The sequence below is a fragment of the Thamnophis elegans genome, chromosome 5, assembly GCF_009769535.1.
Source record: "Thamnophis elegans isolate rThaEle1 chromosome 5, rThaEle1.pri, whole genome shotgun sequence".
Classification (NCBI taxonomy): Eukaryota; Metazoa; Chordata; class Lepidosauria; order Squamata; family Colubridae; genus Thamnophis; species Thamnophis elegans.
The window spans coordinates 97620435-97641059 of NC_045545.1; the positions used below are offsets into that span (position 1 = coordinate 97620435).

General features: G+C 47.8%; 2 protein-coding genes across 2 annotated transcripts in view; both read right to left on the bottom strand.

Annotated features, from left to right (window-relative positions):
• SDCBP2 (syndecan binding protein 2) overlaps window positions 1-1420 on the bottom strand; it is an 8826-nt gene extending 7406 nt beyond the window's left edge. The window contains exon 1 of the mRNA XM_032218637.1: window positions 1298-1420. Coding sequence (XP_032074528.1) covers window positions 1298-1420 — 123 coding nt within the window. The remainder of the gene's footprint in view (window positions 1-1297) is intronic.
• Window positions 1421-2584: 1164 nt separating this feature from the next.
• Window positions 2585-20198, bottom strand: NSFL1C (NSFL1 cofactor). Its single transcript, XM_032217241.1, has 7 exons — window positions 20051-20198; window positions 11201-11298; window positions 8174-8248; window positions 6028-6193; window positions 4093-4185; window positions 2895-3004; window positions 2585-2726 (listed from the first exon to the last, which is right to left on the bottom strand). The coding sequence occupies exons 1-7, from the start codon at window positions 20150-20152 to the stop codon at window positions 2585-2587; spliced, it is 786 nt and encodes a 261-aa protein (XP_032073132.1). The 5' UTR covers window positions 20153-20198.
• Window positions 20199-20625: the final 427 nt, after the last annotated feature.

Here is a 20625-nt window from a genome sequence, read left to right on the forward strand (position 1 = left end):
GACGCACGGAATGCTGTTCCCTTCCCATCAAAGGTGTTTCCTATTTTTCTACTTGCATTTTTTACATGCTTTCGAACTGCTAGGTTGGCAGAAGCTGGGACAAGTCACGGGAGCTCACTCTGTTAGGCGGTGCTAGGGATTCGAACCACCGAACTGCTGACCTTTCTGATTGACAAGCTCAGCGTCTTAGCCCGAGCCACTTTTATTCTGTTTTTTAAATAAGGTGGCAAACCTGCCGAATAGTCCTATTTTTTTTCTCCATAACAACAACCCTGGGAGGTAGGTTGGGTGAGAGAAGGCAACTGGTTCAAAGTTACCCAGCTGACTTGCACACCTTACGGTGAGACTAGAACTCACCGTCTCCTGGGGATTGGCCCAACGTCACTCAGTTGGATTTCATGTCTAAGGCAAAACTAGAACTCACCGTCTCCTGGGGATTGGCCCAAAATCACCCAGTTGGATTTCATGTCTAAGGCAAAACTAGAACTCACCGTCTCCTGGGGATTGGCCCAATGTCAGTCAGTGGGCTTTTTTGTCTAAGGTGGAACTAGAACTCCCCACTCCCCATCTCCTGGGGATCAGCCCAAAGTTATCCAGCTGACTTTCTTGCCTAAGGCGGGACTCGAACTCACTGTCTCCTGGTGATTGGCCCAGTCACCCAGCTGGCTTTTGTGCCTAAGGTGGGACTAGAACTCACCCTCTCCTGGTGATTGGCCCAAAGTCATCCAGCTGGCTTTCCTGCCTAAGGCAAGACTAGAACTCACCATCTCCTGGTGATTGGCCCAAAGTCACCCAGATGGCTTTCCTGCCTAAGGCGGTACTAGAACTCACCATCTCCTGGGGATTGGGCCAAAGTCACCCAGCTGGCATTCGTGCCTAAGGCGGGACTAGAACTCACCGTCTCCTGATGATTGACGCAGTCGCCCAGCTGGCTTTTGTGCCTAAGGCGAGACTAGAACTCCGTCTCCTGGTGATTGGCCCAAAGTCACCCAGCTGGCTTTCCTGCCTAAGGCGGGACTAGAACTCACTGTCTCCTGGTGATTGGCCCAAAGTCACCCAGCTGGCTTTCCTGCCTAAGGCGGGACTAGAACTCACCGTCTCCTGGGGATTGGCCCGAAGTCACCCAATTGGCTTTGTTGCCCAAATGAACTGTTAAAACTGCCGGAAGTTCATATCCAGCATCAACTGGAGGCTTTGGCCAGTCCAACCATTCCTCCTTTGCCCTCCCCCCACCCCCTTCCCCACATCCCCCTTTGCCCCTTCCCCCTTACCTGTGACTGTGGTTGAATTTCTGTACAAGGCGCCCACCGTCTGCCAGCCGGATCTGGATGTTGGTGGTGGGCTCCGCCTCATCGATGGTGATCAGGGAACGAGCTTTGGCTTCGTTTTCCGCCTGCTGAGAGGGGGAGCTGATGCCCATCACTTGGGGGGCAGTGCTGGGGGCCAAAGCAGAGAAAACAGGAGCCTGAGAGGAAGCCGTCTTTGCAAAAAAAAAGTCCTTTGCAGAGATGGTCAACCGGGAACTGCCCAGCTCCCTGGCTAAGCTAGGATACCACTGAACGGCCACTGGTGAATTAAAGCTCCGTGGATGGATTGCCAGGGGAAAAAATTAACTGTTTTTATTATTTATTTCGCTGTATCCTGACTTTTATAAGTTTTACAAATAACTTAAGGTGGCGTCCTGTTGTGGCCCAGCAGGAGCCGTTGGAGCTGCCAACAGACTCCAATAGCGAGAGACCCTGAGTCGGCTCTGGAAGATGTGGAGGACCCTGGACAGGGTTCAGACTCCAAGCAGGGACCAGAGAGACTGGTTGGCCACCAGGAGGCGCCTGAGCCTTGGACCAGTGGGGAGGAGACAAGGGAGAGTGATCCTGACCTCAGCAGTGAGTTGTTCCTGGATGCCCAGCACCGAAGAGCTAATAGGCGTCAGGAACAGTTGCGCAAGTACAGGAGGTAATTGCACTCAGCTGGTGGTAATTGGGCTCCTCTCCAGACTATAAAAAGGACTGCTTGTGCACACGCCCCTTTTGCAGGAGTCAACGCAGGAACTAATGTCGGAGAACATTAGCTTGCCATGAGCTTGGCAAGATGGATTGCTGCCACGGCTTGTCTGTGCTGGATTGCTGCCAAGGACCTGTCTGTCTGTTAATTAAATGCCGTAACTTATCTTTGGCTCGGAGTGTGTGTTGGAGTGGGACGAGGGGGGTCAGAACAGGGGGGTCTCTGTGTGTGTGTGTGTGTGTGTGTGTGTGTGTGTGTGTGTTCACTCTCCTCTGGGACTTGCCAGAAATGTGGGGGCGTTTGGGGAAAATTTGGAGCAATAAAAGGGGCGGTTTTCACAGCCAACTGCCTGTGTTACCTCTGTGTTGCGACCCGGGTCATCACAGGCGGCCTCCTGACAAGGGAAGTCAATGAGGGAGACCAAGTTCACTTAACAACTGAGTTGCTAACTTATCAACGGCAACGATTCATTGAACGACCGTGGCAAGAAAGGTGGTAAAAGGTGGGGGGGAACTTAAGCAACGCACGTTTCACCTGACGACAGAAACCTTGGGCTCAATTGTGGTCGTTGGGTCCCGCTTACTTACCTGCCTAGCTTCTGGCCTTCTCCGGTGAAAGCCTTGAAGGTACCCCTGGCCTTCATGAAATCTTCGTCGCGGTGATCCTCTAGATCCAGGTTGACCTGCCCGCCACGTGCCAACCGACGGAGCTCGGCGGGCACTTCTCTAGAAGGAAGGGAAAGAAGGAAAGCCTCTGTCAGAACGAAGGAAGACACAGCCTGGGACCAACCCTGTTCCTATTTTCAGGACAAATGGAGCCCCAGGAAGGTCAGATCTGAGCAGCTGGCGAGTGCCGGCTTTGGGTCTGAATCTTCTCCAGGACAGAAGTATTACCCCCGACGGATGGACTCCAGGAACTGAGAATTGGAAGGATCTTGGTAGCTCCTCAGCTCGCCACTGTCTAAGCTGAACCCGGTTTTCCACATCTTCAGGACTACGTGGACCTATGAAAGACAGATCGGTTGGTTAGTAAGAGTGCTTAGACTTATATACCGCTTCACAGTGCTTTTACAGACCTCCCTGAGCAGTTTACAGCCTCTTGCCCCCAACCATCTGGGTCCTCGTTTCACCCACCTCGGAAGGAGGGAAGGCTCAGTCAACCTTGAGCCGGTCAAGATTGAACTCCTGGCAGAGTCAGCTTTAAATTCTGCATTCTAACTATTGTGCCACTATGCCTTCCTTCCTTCCTTCCTTCCTTCCTTCCCAAGCAATAGGAGACTTATATACCACTTCACTGGGCTTTACAGCCCTCTCTGAGTGGTTTAAAGAGTCAGCCTCTTGCCCCCAACAATCTGGGTCCTTGTTTTACCCACCTCGGAAGGAGGGAAGGCTCAGTCAACCTTGAGCCGGTCAGGATTGAACTCCTGGCAGTTGGTAGAATTAGCCTAAAATCCTGTGTTCTAATTGAATGACTGATTGAGAACATTTATATGGCCATCCAAGTCACTCTAGGTGACGGAGGGAGGAAGAGGGGGGCGAGGCAGGGAGAGAGAGAGGGAGGGAGGGAGGGAAAGAAGGAAGGAAGGAAGGAAGGAAGGAGAGAGGGAGGTGGGAAGGTGATCTTGATGAGGGAGCGAGGGAAAGAGCAAGCGAGAGAGAAAGAGAAAGAAAGGAAAAAAGGAAGAAGGAAGGGAAAGAAAGAAAGAAAGAAAGAAAGAAAGAAAGAAAGAAAGAAAGAAAGAAAGTTAATCTTGATGAGGGAGGGAAAGAGAGAGAGAGAGAGAGAAAGAAAGAAAGAAAGAAAGAAAGAAAGAAAGAAAAAAAGAAAGAAAGAAAGAAAGAAAGAAAGACTGAATATCTGCAGTCTTCTTGTACCGATCCAGAGCTTCCTAATTTTCCAAAATCCAAAAACTTTCCCCAGGGCTGAGCAATTACTGACTGCTTCCTTGGAGAAATCAAACATGCCACAGCCTGCCAGCACCTTCTAAGTTTGGAGACTCTCCTAGTCTTGGACCATGATATTCATACGAAACGTTTGGGACCCTCAGAGCTCTAACTTCCAGCTGCCGCGGATTCCCTTCCAAATACTCACATCTTGGGCGGCGTTCTGCCTCAATTCTCCCGCAACGTAAGCGGACTCTTCCTCGGGCGCAGCTCCCAAGCGATACCCACCTCCTGCAAAGGGCTGCCGGGGAGGGAGCGGAAAACAGAGGAATGAACAAGAAGTCACCAGCCAGATGTTGAGGGGAGGCTAGCCCAGCCTCTCTGCTGTTTAAAGCTATCATCAACTTTCCTTTCAAGCCCCTCCACCCTGATTTGTTTTAGCTTTTTTACACAGGACAAAGGGACGTTCTTGCAAGTCTCCAAATTAAGTAACCGAGGAACACGGAATCCCAAAATGCAAGGGATTTTTGTAAACTGTTCTTAGAAGTACCTTGATTTGGGTTTTTTTTAAAACTCCCAACAGCATCCACAGGAGACAGAATATACATTAAATCAGTGTTTCTCAACCTTGGCCACTTGAAGATGTCCGGACTTCAACTCCCAGAATTCCCCAGCCAGCAAATGCTGGCTGGGGAATTCTGGGAGTTGAAGTCCGGACATCTTCAAGTGGCCAAGGTTGAGAAACACTGGATTAAATAACACTACGGTGACCAAGGCTTCCTATTCCTCTAACTCAAGGGTCTCCAAACGTGGCAACTTTAAGATTTGTGGACTTCAACTCCCAGAATCCCACTAGTTGGCTCATGAAACATGTGCAAGAAAATAGCCAGACTCAGAACACCAAAGACACCACAGTCCTCCTTCTCCTCCTCTTCACCCCCTCTCCAGAATCCCACTCCTTTCTAGCATTGATGATGTTACCTAGTTGGGTCAGGAAATGTCTGCAAGAAAGCAACCAAGTTCAGAAAACACCTACATTTCTCCTCCTCCTCCTCCTCTCTCTGCCTCTCTCCTCCTCCTCCCTCCGCTTCTCTTCTCCACCCCTCTCTGCCTCTCTCCTCCTCCGCCTCCTCCACAAACCCACCCCCTTCCAGCACTGATAATGTTACCCAGTTGGGTAAAGAGATGTTTGCAAGAAAACAACCAAGCTCAGAGATCACCAATCTTCTTCCTCCTCCTCCTCTTCCTCCCTCCTTCTCCTCCTCCTCCTCTCTGCAAAGCCCACTCCCTTCTACCACGGAGGATGCTATCTAGTTAGGTCACAAAATGTTTACAACCAAACTCAGAGAACATCAAGTATTCCACAGAAAAAGAAAACTCAGATAAGCATGGATTAACACCAGACAAACATTAAGGGAGGAAAAGTACCCAAATCAAGGAATTACCAGGAGGGAGAAAAAAACAGCCCTACCACCGTATATGGGCAGAAAACAAAGGGCACTATCTTTTAGCACTGATGATGTTATCTAGCTGGGTCATAAAACGTCTGCAAGAAAATAATCAAGCTCAGAAAGTGCCAAGAACTCCGTAGTCATCATCATCCTCCCCTTCCTCCCGGCAATCCCCGTTCCTGTCTAGCACTGATGATGTTCCCTAGTTGGGTTCTGGAAAGTCTGCAAGAAAACCACCAAGCTCAGAGAGCATCAAGGACCCCACAGTCCTCCTCCCCCTTCCCCCTTCCTTCTTCCCTTCGTCTCCTGTCTTCCTCCTCCTCTTCCTCCTCTCTAAAACCCCCCTCCCTTCTAGCCCTGATGATGTTCCCTAGTTGGGTTATGGAACGTCTGCAAGAAAACCACCAAGCTCAGAGAGCACCAAGGACCCCACAGTCATCCTCCCCCCACCCCCGCTTCCTCCTCTACTCCACAAACCCCACTCCCTTCTAGCACTGATGACATTGCCTACTTAGGTCATGAAATGTCTGCAAGAAAACCGAACTCAAGAAAGCACCAAGGACTCCAAACAACCCCTCCCTCTGTGCCAAGGAATCCTTAAGGCCACTTGGAAGCAAATCGCCCCCACCCACCTTACCCAAGCCCCCTCAAAAGTATGGATTAAGGCCTCTACCAAAGTGCTCGGTTCTCACCTTTGGCCTGCTGCCATCCCCGGGACTCTTAGCTGTCCTCTCGACAGCCACGGCCCCGTGTTCCTTGGCCCCCCGGAACAGATCTTCCACCAGCTCGTTCGAACTCTTCTTCCTCGGGGGGCCAACAATCTGCTGCCCGCTTCGTTCCGACCCACCGGCATAAAACCTGAACAAAAGGAAATAAGACTTACCGTATTTTTTCCGGACTATAAGGCGCACCGGTATATAAGACGCACCAAGATTTCGAAGAGGTAGATAAGAAAAAAAAGTTGTTTTCCCCCACCCCCCAGAAGCACTCTGCAGGCCTCAGCAGGGCTGGGGGGGGGGGGAGGCAAAAATGCCCTTGTTTTTCACCAAAACGGGGGCATTTTCCTCTTTCCCCAACCCTGCTGAAGCCTGCAGAGTGGTTCTGGGGGGTGGGGGAAGACAAGAACGCCATTTTTGTGAAAAATGGCCCCATTTTTCACAAAAATGGGATGTGGGGGCGGGGCTTCAGGAGGCCAAAAATGGCTGTATTCGGGGTATAAGATGCACCAACATTTCCATGCACTTTTAGGGGGGGGAAGGTGCGTCTTATGCTCCGAAAAATACGGTAGACATCCTTGAACCCTCTTCAAGACGACAGCGTGGTATTGCGCCAGCAAAACCCAACCGCTGATACGACCGTCTTTAATGCTTTTCACTGCTTGTGTTGTCTTTAAAAGTGTTTTTAAAATTTCAATTTTTTGAATTTTGAGCCACCCAGCATTGTGTAGCTTTTATTGTCACTGCACCTCATGTATACAACAAAATTGTTTGCTGAGATGGGGCGGTTTCAGAAATCAAAAGCGAACCAGCAAGCCTGAGGAGAAAGCTGGAAACGAAGCGAAATGTACCGATAGTCCTCGACTTACGACAATTTGCCTAGTGATCACGTTCCATGTTATAACGCCACAGGGAAAAGGGAACTTGTGACCGTTTCCCCAAACGTAGAACCGTCCTGGCTTGCCTGTGGTCCGGTGACTGGAAATTCAGACACTTGACAATTGTCTCATACTTATGACGGTCGCAGTGTCCCGAGGGGGGGTGTCACATGATCCCCCGTGTGACCTCCTGACAAGCCAAGTCCACAGGGAAGACAGATTCGCTTCACAACCAGGTTACTCACTTATGAACTGCAGTGATACACTTAATAACAAATGTCTCACTTAACAACATAAATTTTGGTCGTAGGTTGAGGACTACCTGAAAAACAATAAATACCCAAAAGGTTAACAATGAAATAGCTGAGAGAGCAAGAGGAATGTGGGAGATATTATATATTATATATAGATATATGTCACAACCCCTGGTATGCCCAAATATGGAAGCCTACTGCTTCCTTTCTCTGTCTATCAGCTCATCACAGGAGACCATCCAGACAGAAAGCCATTATTTTTACTGTTGCCTTTGTTACATTTGTGTTGCATTTGTGCTGATAAATCAATAAAGGGAGACTAGTATGGATCTAGCTTTCAAGCTATTTAGCTCTCATCAGCTAGCCATACCCTTACTGGGATTTGAATCTGTGCTGTATTACATGTTAGGCGGTTGTGTTGGCAGTATGCTTCCTCCCATATTTGGGCATACCAGGGGTTGTGACACAAAATACATACCTATTTCCCTGGCTCAGCTGATAAAGGAGGAGAACCTGTGGCTTAGTGGCTAACACAACTGCCTAACATGTAATGCAGCACAGGTTTGAATCCCAGTTCAAACCTGTATATACGCCAATATTGGAATGCGAGTATTATTTTGATAAAAAAGAGCCGAGGTGGCGCAGTGGTTAGAGTGCAGTACTGCAGGCCACTTCAGCTGACTGTTAGCTGCGGTTCAAATCTCACCGGCTCAAGGTTGACTCAGCCTTCCATCCTTCCGAGGTGGGGGAAATGAGGACCCAGACTGTGGGGGCGATATGCTGACTCTGTAAACCGCTTAGAGAGGGCTGAAAGCCCTAGGAAGCGGGTATATAAGTCTAACTGCTATAATTATTTTGATAAGGGGATTAAAGAAGATGGTTTTTATCTGATATGGCCAGGGCCATACCTGTCCCTGGATTGCTTTTCTATGTAGTCCTCAACTTACAACCCACACAGACTTTCCCACTTCCTCCTTCCATTTCACCAACCTTTGTCCTTCTTCTTCCTCCTCCTCCTCCTCCTGAGCGTGAACGAGGTCACGGAACGACGTCACCCTGTGGTCGCTGGAGAAAGAAGAAGCAAATGATAAATAGGTTTGCTGCCTCCTCCGTTGCGGTTTCTCTCTCCGCAGGATCTGACCAGGATGAAAAGGAAGGAGGTCTCAGTGCAATACTTAAGCTGCGCTAGTAAAAGCAGGAAGTGGATCGGAAACAGTCACAAAAAGAGTTACGGCATCAGGTAGAAAACGAACTGCCAACTGCATTCCAGATCCAAATGAAGGTTATTATTCTCATCTCTAAATCCATTGAGGGCACCTTCTGCAATTCAGATTTGGCCCAGTCCTTTTGGTTAAGGGTTTTCCAAATTTCAACAAGGTTGGCTTCAGTTTCCAGAACTCCCCACCCAGCAGGCTTTAAGATGGGTGGACTTCAACTCCCAGAATTCCCCAGCCAGGATGCTGTTCTGACTGAAGCTTCCCAAGAGCATGAAACAAACGCCTTGTCAAAACAAAAAAACCCTTTTATTCATTGTGAATTCTGCTCATTCTCATCTTTCAAGGGAAGATTTACGGTCACAGACCTTATCTGGCTTGGAGAGCTGCCAGGCCGATATCTGCAGAACTTGGCCAGGAGTCTCAGAGAGTCACAAACCAATGAAGCGAACTAATGGTCTCCTGCAAACTCCACTCCCCTTTCGCTCCTCTTTTATTTCCTCTGGGAGGGGCCATTCACCATCCACCAGTGGACTCACTCCCAAGTCGACCCCTGTTCTTTGGCTGTTCTTTTCTTCTGGCCACTCTGCGCATGCGCACATTGGGAACAGGCTCCCCCTGTTCCTCTGCCTCACTGATGTCTCCCTCTGAAGGCAGCTGATAACTGTCAGACGGCCCTGGCTCCCTCTCTGCCTCCAACACAGAAGCCTCGTCCGAGCCTTCCCCAGACTCCAGGACTGGCCCACCTTCCTCCCCAACCTCCTCACTGTCCGAATCGGCTGCCCGCCCTGCTGGCCGCTGGCAGGCCACAAAAGATGCTTCAATATGGGTAGACTTCAACTCCCAGAATTCCCCAGCCAGCACGCTGGCTTGGCTATCCTTCCTCCTTGCGCCGATGGGCTGAGCCTGAGTTTGTATAGATTGCAAAAGTGAGACCCCCCCCCCCCCCGGAAATGAAGACCGGGGATTTGAGGAAAAGATCAATCACATGCAAATAATGTGCTGGGCAAAGCTACAACCTACAGCAAACAAATGTAATAAATGAATGAATGAATGAATGAATGAATGAATGAATGAATGAATGAATGAAATAATAAAATAAATAAAATAAATAAAATAAATAAAATAAATAAAATAAATAAAATAAATAAAATAAATAAAATAAATAAAATAAATAAAATAATAAATAAAATAAAATAAATAAATAAATAAAATAAATAAAATAAAATAAATAAATAAAATAAATAAAATAAATAAAATAAATAAAATAAATAAATAAAATAAATAAATAAAATAAATAAATAAAATAAATAAATTAAATAATAAATAAAATAAATAAAATAAAGTCAGGGTCTTATTTTCTTTTGACCCCCAAAATAAGCGCTTATTTTCGGGGAGGCCTTATTATTTTTGAGGTGCAGGAGGAGGCGAGCATGGTCACCTCATTTCTGCTGCTGTCTTGCAATATTTTCGGGATTATTTTAGCACATGTGCTCCAAAGCCCGGTTAGGCTTATTATTATCCGGGGAAGGTCTTATTTTCAGGGAAACGGGGTACAAAAAAATCACTCCCTTAAGTAGTTTTAAATACAGGCGGTCCTCGACTTACAACCATTCATTTAGTGATGGTTCAAAGTTACAACGCCACTGAAAAAAGTGGCTTACAACCATTTTTCACACTTACGACCCTTGTGGGTCGTGGTCATGTGATCGAAATTCAGACACTTGGCAACTGACTCATGTTTATGACGTGTGCGGTGTCCCGGGGGTCACGTGATCCCTTTTTTGTGACCTTCTGACAAGGAAAATCAATGGGGAAGCCAGATTTATTTAGCAACCGAGTTACCCGCTTAACAACCGCCGTGATTCGCTTAACAACTGAGGCAAGAAAGGTTGTCAAATGGGGCAAGATGCGTTTCACAGCTGTCTTGCTCAGGTTTTTGGGGTTTGATTGTGGTCATAAGTCGAGGACTACCTGTACAATCACATGGTCACCGAGCGCCATTTTCCCAGAAGCCCCTTGTTAAGGAAATTCCATTGATGGGAATGGTAGACCTCGCTGGCACACTCTGATCTGCACTCCAAGTGTTGTGGCCCACCAGTGGCCATGGGAGCTGGCAGCAGATTCGGACAATGAGGTTGGGGGGGTAACATGGCCCAGTCCTGGAGTCTGGGGAAGGCTCAGGCAAGGGCTCTGCGTGGGAGGCAGAGATGGGGCCAAGGCCATCTGGGAGTGATCAGCTGCCTTTGGAGCTAGACAGCAGTGAGGCAGAAGAACAGCTGGAGCCTGTTCCCCGTGTGCTCATGCGCAGAACTGCCAGAAGAAAAGAACAACTCAGAAATCAGGGTAGACTTGGGAGTAAAGCCACAGGTGGACGGTGAATGCGCCCTCCCAGAGGACATAAAAGAGGAGCGAAAGAGGAATGGGCTTTTGCAGGAAACAGTTCGTTCGTTCGTTTCAGGAGTGTGAAGATCTGTCCATGAATCCCAGAGACTCTGTGCCAAGTTTTTTCCTTGCACAGAACTGCATTTGGAAACTATTTACATAACAGCTTCCCAAGCTAGGTAAGTCATAACTTTACCTTTGAAAGACTGTTTGCTAGGACTTGGCTGAAGGGGAATGAGAGGAATTCACATTCGATTAAATAAAAAGGGTTTTATCAGGACCAGGATTCTCTGCTTCATGTTTTTTGGGGAAGCCTAAGTCAGAACACCAAGACCAAAATCCAATGTTTTTCTGGAAGAGGAGAATCCAACGTTAGGATCTCACATTGATTCTTGCAAAGACAGGTAGGTTACTTCACCTGGCCGCGGTGCCTCTGGTAACGGAGCTAGAGGTGGGTTGTGGAAGGGTCATGATATCTTCGTCACCGCCATCTTCGTAGAAACTAGCCAAGGCAATCTGAAAAAAAAAAAAGGAACGGCATCACACATTTAAGAAACGACACCATCTGACAGCACGTTAACGGAATAATAGGGTCAGAAGGGACCTTAGAGGTCTTCCAGTCCAGCCCCTTGCTCAAGCAGGAGAACATATATCATTTCAGACAAGTAGACTGACTAGTCCCTTTTTAAAAACCTCCAGTGATGGAGCACCCACAACTTCTGGAGGCAAGCAGTTCCACTGGTTAATTGTTCTCACTGTTAGGAAGTTTTTCCTTAGTTCTAGTTTGCTTCTCTCCTTTATGAGTTTCCTATCATGTCACTCCTAATTCTTCTTTTTCTTTAGACTAGCCAAGCCCAACTCTCACAGCCATTCTTCTACTCCAGCCCCCTGCTCAAGTCAAAGACCCTAGACTATTTCCAACAAATAGCTGTCAAGTCTCTTCTTTAAAAACTTCCAATTTTGGAGCACCCACAACTTCTGGAGGCAAGGAGTTCCACTGGTTAATTGTCCTCACTGTCAGGAAACTCCAGGCTGCTCCTCTCCTTGATTAGTTGATTGATTGATTATTACACTTATATGCCGCCCTTTTCCTCGAAGGGGACTCAGGGCAGCTCACAATTCAATCAGGGAAGGGGGTACAGACAGGGGGATAAAAAAGACGAGACATAACAATACAAAATTTAAAAACACACAACAACCATACCATTCGAGAAGGGGGGCAAAAGCTCTTTAGCCCCAGGCCTGTCGGAACAGCCAGGTTTTAAGGGCTTTGCGGAAGGCCTGGAGGGTGGTGAGGGTTCGAATCTCCACGGGGAGCTCGTTCCAGAGGGTCGGAGCAGCCACAGAGAAGGCTCTCCTCCGGGTAGTCGCCAGTCGGCATTGGCCGGCGGATGGAATTCGGAGGAGGCCTAGTCTGTGGGATCTAATCGGTCTATTGGAGGTAATTGGCGGCAGGCGGTCTCTCAAGTACCCAGGTCCAATACCATGAAGGGCTTTATAAGTAACGACTAGTTTCCACCCATTGCCTCTTGTCCTGCCTTCAGGTGCTTTGGAGAATAGTTTGACTCCCTCTTCTTTGTGGCAGCCCCTTAAATATTGGAACACCGCTATCATGTCACCCCTAGTCCTTCTTTAGCAGGGGCAATCTTCCACGGGTAGTCCTCGACTTACAACAGTTCATACAGCGGCCATTCAAAGTTGCATCGGTACCGAAAAAGCGACTTTATGACTGCTTTTTGACAATAATGATGACTGTTGCCGCATCCTTATGGTCATGCAATCAAAATTTGGACACTTGGCAATCGGTTCATGTTTACGACGGTGGCAGTGACCCCCGGGGGGGTCACGTGATGTCCTTCTGCGGACCGTCCAACAAGCAAACTCGATGGGGAAGCCGGGTTCATTTAACAACCGTTCAGTGGATTCGCTTAACAAGGAAGGCTGTAAAACAGGGCGGAGGTCACTTAACAACTGTGCGGCTTAGCAATGAAAATTCTGGGCTCAGTCTGGACGTAAGTCAAGGGCGGCCTGTGTTATCCCTATCCACATCAGGAGATGGAAAAGTCCCTTCGAAAATTACTGTCTGGGTTTTCTTGGTGTGGCTTCCTGCATTGTGGCCTGAGAAAACTTTCCACAGACACACAAATCATTGAGGGACAATAAGGATGACTATTTGAACTCTGGTGCTGGAGAAGAAGACTCCTGCATTGAGTCCCTTGGACTGCAAGGTCATCCAACCGGTCAGTCCTAGAGGAGATCCGCCCTGGCTGCTCTTTAGAAGGCCAGATCCTGAAGAGGAAACTCAAAGACTTTGGCCACCTAATGAGAAGGAAGGACTCCGTGGAGAAGAGCCTCATCCTGGGAACGACGGAGGGCAAAAGAAGAAGAAGGGGACGGCAGAGAAGGAGGTGGCTGGATGGAGTCACCGAAGCAGCCGGCGTGAGCTTCAATGGACTCCAGAGGATGGGAGAGGACAGGAAGGCCTGGAGGAACGTTATCCAAGGGGTCGCGATGGGTTGGACATGACTTTGCAACTAACAACAATATATAGATATGATAGAGACAGATAGGCAGACAGACATTGATTGAGAGAAAGATGATAGGTGATAGATAGATGGATGGATGGATGGACACTAATTGAGAGAAAGATAACAGGTAATAAATAGATATAGGTAGGTAGGTAGGTAGGTAGGTAGGTAGGTAGGTAGGTAGGTAGGTAGGTAGGTAGATAGATAGATAGATAGATAGATAGATAGATAGATAGATAGATAGATAGATGATAGATAGACAGACAGACAGACATTAATAATGATATAGACTAGAGAGAGACAGACAGACATTGATGGAGAGAAAGATGACAGGTATTATATAGATCTTTGAACTCTGATGTTGGAGAAGACTCCCGCGAGTCCCTTGGACTGCAAGGCCATCCAACTGGTCAGTCCTAGAGGAGATCCACCCTGGCTGCTCTTTAGAAGGCCGGATCCTGAAGAGGAAACTCAAAGACTTTGGCCACCTAATGAGAAGGAAGATGGACTCCCTGGAGAAGAGCCTCATGCTGGGAACGACGGAGGGCAAAAGAAGGGACAGCATAGAAGGAGGTGGCTGGATGGAGTCACTGAAGCAGCCGGCCTGAGCTTCAATGGACTCCAGAGGATGGGAAAGGACAGGAAGGCCTGGAGGAACGTTGTTCATGGAGTCGTGATAGGACACGACTTCGCAACTAACAACCACAAAGGATGACGACAGCCATTAAGAACATGGGCCGCTTGACACTTTGATTCCCACAATGGAGGGATGGCTGAAAAAGTGGGTGGCAGTTAGCAGAGGTGGCTAAATCGACTGCTTTGATTAAAGGAAAAAAAAAACCCCACAATGACTTTTATTTCAACCAGGAAACCACTTCTCGACTTGGTGCTTGTCGTGGTGCCCGGGGGGGGGGGGGGGGAAGAAAAAACTACAGCGTTTTATCGATGAGACAGATTTGCTGTTACAGAAACGGCTAGTTTAGGGCTTATTTCCTGGTTAGGTTCTTATTTTGGGGGAAATACGGCACCCAATGCATCCCACCTGGCTGACCATCTTAACTGGAACTTATTTTTGGGTAGGGCTTCTATTACAAGCGTCCTGAAAAATCATGGTAGGGCTTATTCTGGCAAGCAAAGTCTATGGGGGAACACCGGATTCACTTAACAACCGTGCAATCAGCTCAACGACTGCAGTGATTCACTTCACAACTGTGGCTAGAAAGGTTGCAGAAAGGGGCAAAGCACATTCAACAAATGTCTCACTTAACAACGGAAGTCTTGGGCTCAGTTGTGGCCGCAGGTCAAGGACTACCCATAGTGAACTCAGCTCTCTCCGCCGCTTCCAAAGGGGAGTAGCACATATCACGACGGTCACATGAACAGGATGAACCGATTGGTCAAATCTACCAAACCGGTTAGAAGAGGTTCCACCAGTGGACCCGGAAAGGAGGCCACACCTACAGAAGAGGTTCCAAAATTTTTTGAATTGACACACACACACACACACACACAGAGAGAGAGAGAGAGAGAGAGAGAGAGAGAGAGAGAGAGAGAGAGAGAGAGAGAGAGAGAGATGAAAGAAAAAAGAAAAAAGGGACAGAGAAACAAAAGGAAGGAAAGAGAGAGAGAGAAAGAAAGAAAGAAAGAAAGAAAGAAAAAGAAAGAAAAGGTGGGAAGGTGGATCTTGATGGGGGAAAGGAAAAGGAAGGAAGGAAGGAAGGGAGGAAGGGAGGAAGAAAGAAAGACAGACAGACAGACAGAAAGTAAGAAAGAAAGAAAGACAGAAAGAAAGAAAACACATGGCCGGCAAGCCACTCCCATCAGGTCACATGGCCGGCAAGCCACTCCTACAAAGGAGGCCACACCCACAGAGTAGGTTCCAAAAATTTTTGAAACCCACCACTGCCCTAGACAGTAATTCTATTCTATTCCTATTCCATTCCATATTTCTATTCTATTTTCTATTCTGTTCTTATCCTATCCTTAGCCTATCCTTCTATCCCATCCCATCCCCGCTTCAAAATATGCCACATTCGGCCATTAGCCTTTCAGGGCAACAAGAGTGACTCACCCAAAACAGAATCCGGGTAAGCTTTGAAAGCAAGTCGCTTTGTGTCTTTCCGAAGCGAACAATTCAATACCTCTTCGGAGCGTGTGACCTTTTCGTGCCACAATAGATCTTTCATTTTTGTTTTCAAATGCTCTCTCTCTCAATCTCTATTGGGGTGACCTCTGTCCGAGGGGGGAAATGGCTTTTGTGCAAATGGAAACAGTCCCACGCAGCCAGGAGGATGGCAGGAAAATTGTGGTTCCTTCTGGAGAAATCCTTGCAACATTACTGACACCGGACAGAAGTTCATTTAGTAACCGTTCCAAGTTACAGCAGCGCTGAAAAAAGTAACCTAATGACCGTTTTTCACACTCATGAGCGTGGCAGAAACCACCAATGCTCATGTGATCAAAATGAACATGATGGGCAATGGGTTCATATTTATGACTGTCACAGTTAGAATAGACTAGACTAGACTAGAGTAGTGTAGAGTAGAGTAGAATAGAAAATATGGAATGGAATTGGAATAGAATAGAAAATAGAATGGAATAGAATAGAAAAGAGAATAGAATAGAGAATAGAATAGAAAATAGAACAGAATAGCATAGAATAGCATAGAGAATAGAGAATAGAAAATAAAATAGAACAGAATAGCATAGAATAGAAAAGAGAATAGAATAGAAAATAGAATAGAATAGCATAGAATAGAATAGAATAGAAAATAGAATAGAAAATAGAATAGAATAGAAAATAGAACATCATAGCGTAGAAAATAGAATAGAAAATAAAATAGAATAGAATAGAAAATAGAATAGCATAGAAAATAGAATAGAATAGAAAAGAGAATAGAAAATAAAATAGAATAGAAAATAGAATAGAATAGCATAAAATAGAATAGAATAGAAAAGAAAGAAAAGAGAATAGAATAGAAAATTGAACAGAATAGAAAAAAGAATAGAAAAGAAAGGAGAAGAGGAGAATAGAAAATATAATAGAAAATATAATAGAAAAGAGAATAGAATAGAAAACAGAATAGAATAGAAAAGAGAAAAGGGAATAGAATAGAGAATAGAATAGAATTGAGAATAGAATAAAGAATAGAATGGAATAGAATATTGAATGAATGGAATGGAGTGGAATAAAATAGAATATAGAATAGAATAGAATAGAACATGGAATGGAGTGGAATGAAATACAACAGTGTTGTAATATAGTTGCAGAGTCACACTGAATCACACAGGAGAAAACAAACTCCTAGAACGCCATAACATCTTGATAGTGAATAACATAACATTCTGAGATGTGCCCTACCATTGACGCCCAGGATTTAACCATATATAGACTGAGCAGTAGATTAGAAATTGTACTTTTACAGGCTGTTTTTATTCACATGCTATTGCTCCTCTTGCCTTTGTCCTATCTCAATAAAAGGGGCTCTCAGACCCCCAATCTGGGTCGCTCCATCTCGAGAAAGGTCGTCTCCTGTCTTTTCTCAACATTGGCCTCATGGGCGAACCACGGGAACGTTACACAACAGAATAAAATAGAATGGAATAGAATCAGAATTCGGGTGATTTGGAAAATGGTGAATCCCCTCTTCTTTGTGGCAGCCCCTTAGATACTGGAACAATGCTATCATGTCACCCCAAGTCCTTTTCATAATACACCGACCCACAGTTTAGCAAACTAGACTTTAACCGTGTTGTATAAACCAGCCCACATGCTGGGTGAGATCAGAAAATTGGGTCAACCTAAGTACCCCTAGAACATGAGGAACTTAGAAGCACTTTATGCTGAATTGTTTTGTCTATGTCAAATACAGGCAGTCTTTGACTTACGACCCCAATCAAGCCCAAAATTTCTGCTGCTGAGTGAGACACGAGAAGTGAGTCTTGCTGCATTTTGTCACAGTTGTTAAGCGAATCACTGCAGTTAAGATAGCCACACAGTTGACTTTGCTTGTCAGAAGGTCGCCAAAAATGACCTTGGGACGCAGCAACGGTCGTAAATATGAAACCCATTGCTAATCATCTGAACTTTGATCTCAAGATTATGAGGATGCTGTGAAGGTTGTAACTGTGAAAAATGCTAATAAATCCCTTTTTTTCAGTACCGGTCATTAAATGAACTATTGTAAGTCGAGGACTCCTTGTATCGGGAAGTCACAACCCATTGTTGCATTTTTCAGATGATTTTTGTGGTTATGCCACCGGCAAGCCTGGAAGTCTCCCTCACGGTGGGCATAATTGGTAGAGTTTTCACCTCCCTGGCAGCAGAGCCCTTGCGAGGAGAAACCAAACCAGTTCTTCCTGAACGGCCTGCTACCAAATTACAACTCAGTGCAAATGATGCCAGGCAGATCCAAAGGGTTGCAACTGGTGCCTGCCGATGCCCGATTCCCTCCGTCTCAAATTCTTCTCAATGCCAAACCTGCCATGATGACTTGCTTGTTTCTCAGGGACGTGCCACTTGCCACCCCTTCTAACGAGGGTGTTACCTGCTCTTTTTTAGGGGGTGTGTGAAAATGGAAATAACTTTGGAACCGAACCTGCACAGGTAGTCCTCGACTTATAATTGTTCATTTAGTGACAGTCACAGTGGCCTTGAAAAAAAAAGGGACATGACTTATTGCAGCATCCCCATGGTCCTGTGATCCAAATTCAGACCCTTAGAAGCTCATATTTATGACGACCGTAGCATCCCGGGATCACCTTTTGCGACCTTCTGACACAGAAAGTCAAGGGGGGGGGGGGAGCCAGATTCACTTAACAACCTGGTTACTAACTTAAGCACTGCAGTGTTTCACTTAGCAACCGTGGCAAGCAAGATCGTCAACTTCATTTAAGTGTCTCACTTAGCAAGGGAAATTTGGGGGTTCATTTGTGGTCATAAAACAAGGACTACCTAATATTGACGTCAAGGCAACTCATACTGAAACACAACAGTTTTAACACAGACATGTATGGCCTTTCCTCACCTCCCTAAACCTTTTATTTATCATTACATTTATTTTATTGTTCGATTTATATAGGTAGTCCTCAACTTTTGTTTAATGACCGTTCCAATGTTACAACAGCACTGGAAAAAAATGACTTATGACTGCGTTTCACCCTTACAACTGTTGCAAGCATCCTTGTGGTCACCTGATGAAAATTTGGATGCCTGGCAACTGACTCATATTTATGACAGTCGCAGTGTCCCGAGGTCATCATGCGATCCTCTTTTGCGACCTTCTGACCAATGGGGAAACCAGATTCATTTAACAACCGTGTTACCAGTTGTAACAACCGCAATGATTCACTTATAACTGTAGTTAAAAAGGTCCTGAAATGGGGCAAAACAGACATTTGGGGCTCAATTGTAGGTCGTAACACGAGGACTGCCTGTGCCCTCCCCCCCCATCTTGCAGAGACTTGGGGAGACCCTGGGCAGCTCCTTAGCAATTGAAGTTCCCAAAGGAAGCTGACTTTGAAGGGGGGAGGGGGGAGAAGAAAGCCCCCTCCCAGTCCCCCAATCTGTACTACATACCCCATCGTCCATAGGCTGGATGCACACAGTCACGGCAGGAGAGGAACCTTTTTCACTTCTTCCCCCTCCCCCTTGCAATAATCTTGCCCGTCCCCTCACGCCCCCCCCTCTGCCAGAAGAGAGGGGAGGGTCCCTCCCAGTGAAGTACCCCCCCCCGCCCCATTTCAATGAATAAAGGGAGGGGGCTTTGTCCAAGAGGGGAGGGGACTGGCCGGGGAAGACCCCCTTGCAGCCCCCCCCCTTGACAGACAGGGCTGAAAGGGTGGGAAAGGGAGGGGCCTTCCAATGGAGATCCCCCTCCCCACCCCAATTTCAATGGAGAATAAGGTGGGGCTTTGTCCAAGAGTGGAGGAGGGGGCAGGCTCAGGGAAGACCCCTTTCCAGCCCCCCCCCCTTGGCAGAAAGGGGTGTGAGATGAGGAAGTGGGGGCCTCAAGTGAAGCCCCCCACCCCATTTCAATGAAGAATAAAGAGAGGGGGGCTTTGGCCAAGAAAAGAGGGGGGGCTAGCCAAGGGAAGACCTTCTTCCAGTCCCCCCCTGACAGGGAGAGGTGATGGGGTGGAGAAGGGAGGGAGGGACTTCCAGTGAAGCCCCCCACTCCAATTCCAATGCAGAATAAAGAGGGAGGGGTTTTGTCCAAAGGAGGGGAGGGACTGGCTCAGGGAAGACCCCTTTCCAGACCCCCCCTTGACAGAGAAGGGTGATAAGGTGGAGAAGGGGGGGGCTTCTAATGAAGACACCCCCCCACCCCAATTTAAATGCAGAATAAGGGAGGCTTTGTCCAAGAGGGGAGGGGAGGACTACCCAGGGGAAGACCCCTTTCCAGCCCCCCCCTTGACAGAGGATGGTGTGAGGTGAAGAAGTGGGGCCTTCCAGAGAAGCCCCCCGCCCCATTTCAATGCAGAATAAGGGGGGCTTTGTCCAAGAGGGGGAGGAGGGGAGACCCCCTTCCAGGCCCCCCTTGAAAGGGAGGGGTGATGGGGCGCAGAAGGGGGCAGCTGGGTAGAAAAGCCCCCCCTCAGGGGGAAGGGTCCCCCTCACCCCTTTCAGAGCCCGGGGAGGGGGAGAGAAAGGCGGGATCCCGGCCTCCCCCCACCCTTTCCCCAGGCAAGCTACGGGGACTCCGGGAGCTCTTTCCCCCCCCCCCTCCCGCCGGGCCTACCTGCAGGTCCCCGCCCGCCGACTCTAGGAAAAAGCGCGCCCGCTCCTCCTCGGCTCCGGTCACGGCCACGAACTCCCTCAACGCTTCTTCGCGGTCCGCCATCTTGCCCGGTGCAACCGCCAAAGCGCTCCGGCCCCGCCGCGCCGCCCGCCCAAGCCACGCTCGCCGCTTCCGCCCGCCCTTGAAGGCCACTTCCGGCGGCCCACGCCCTTCCGCGGGGTCACACTCAAGCCCCCTCCGAATCGAAACCGAAGCCGTGCGTGGAGGTTCCGGACTGGGGTTTGAGATGGGGAGGGCTGTGGGGGCGGTGAGGTAGATGTGTCGGTGAGGTTGACCGCCCTAATCTCCGGTATCTGAGGGGTCCCTGGTGCTCTGGGAGGTGGGGGAGGGCGTTTTCTTGCAGGCGTCTCATGACCCTTCTAGGGAACATCATCAGTGCTAGAAGGGAGTAGGGTGTGTCCAGAGAGAAGGGGGAGGGGTTGGACTGTGGGCTCCTTGGTGCTCTCTGAGGTTGCTGGTTTTCTTCAAACCTTTCAAAGACCAACTATGGAACATCATCAGTGCTAAAGGTGGGG

Excerpts from the sequence above, each read along its gene's own strand:
- NSFL1C (XM_032217241.1), bottom strand. The coding sequence starts at position 20,152 with ATGGCGGACCGCGAAGAAGCGTTGAGGGAGTTCGTGGCCGTGACCGGA. Across the intron at positions 6,194-8,173 it reads GAGGAAGAAGAAGGACAAAG|GTTTTATGCCGGTGGGTCGG; the intron begins GTTGGTGAAATG and ends CCTTTTGTTCAG. Across the intron at positions 3,005-4,092 it reads GGCAGAACGCCGCCCAAGAT|GTCCACGTAGTCCTGAAGAT; the intron begins GTGAGTATTTGG and ends TGTCTTTCATAG.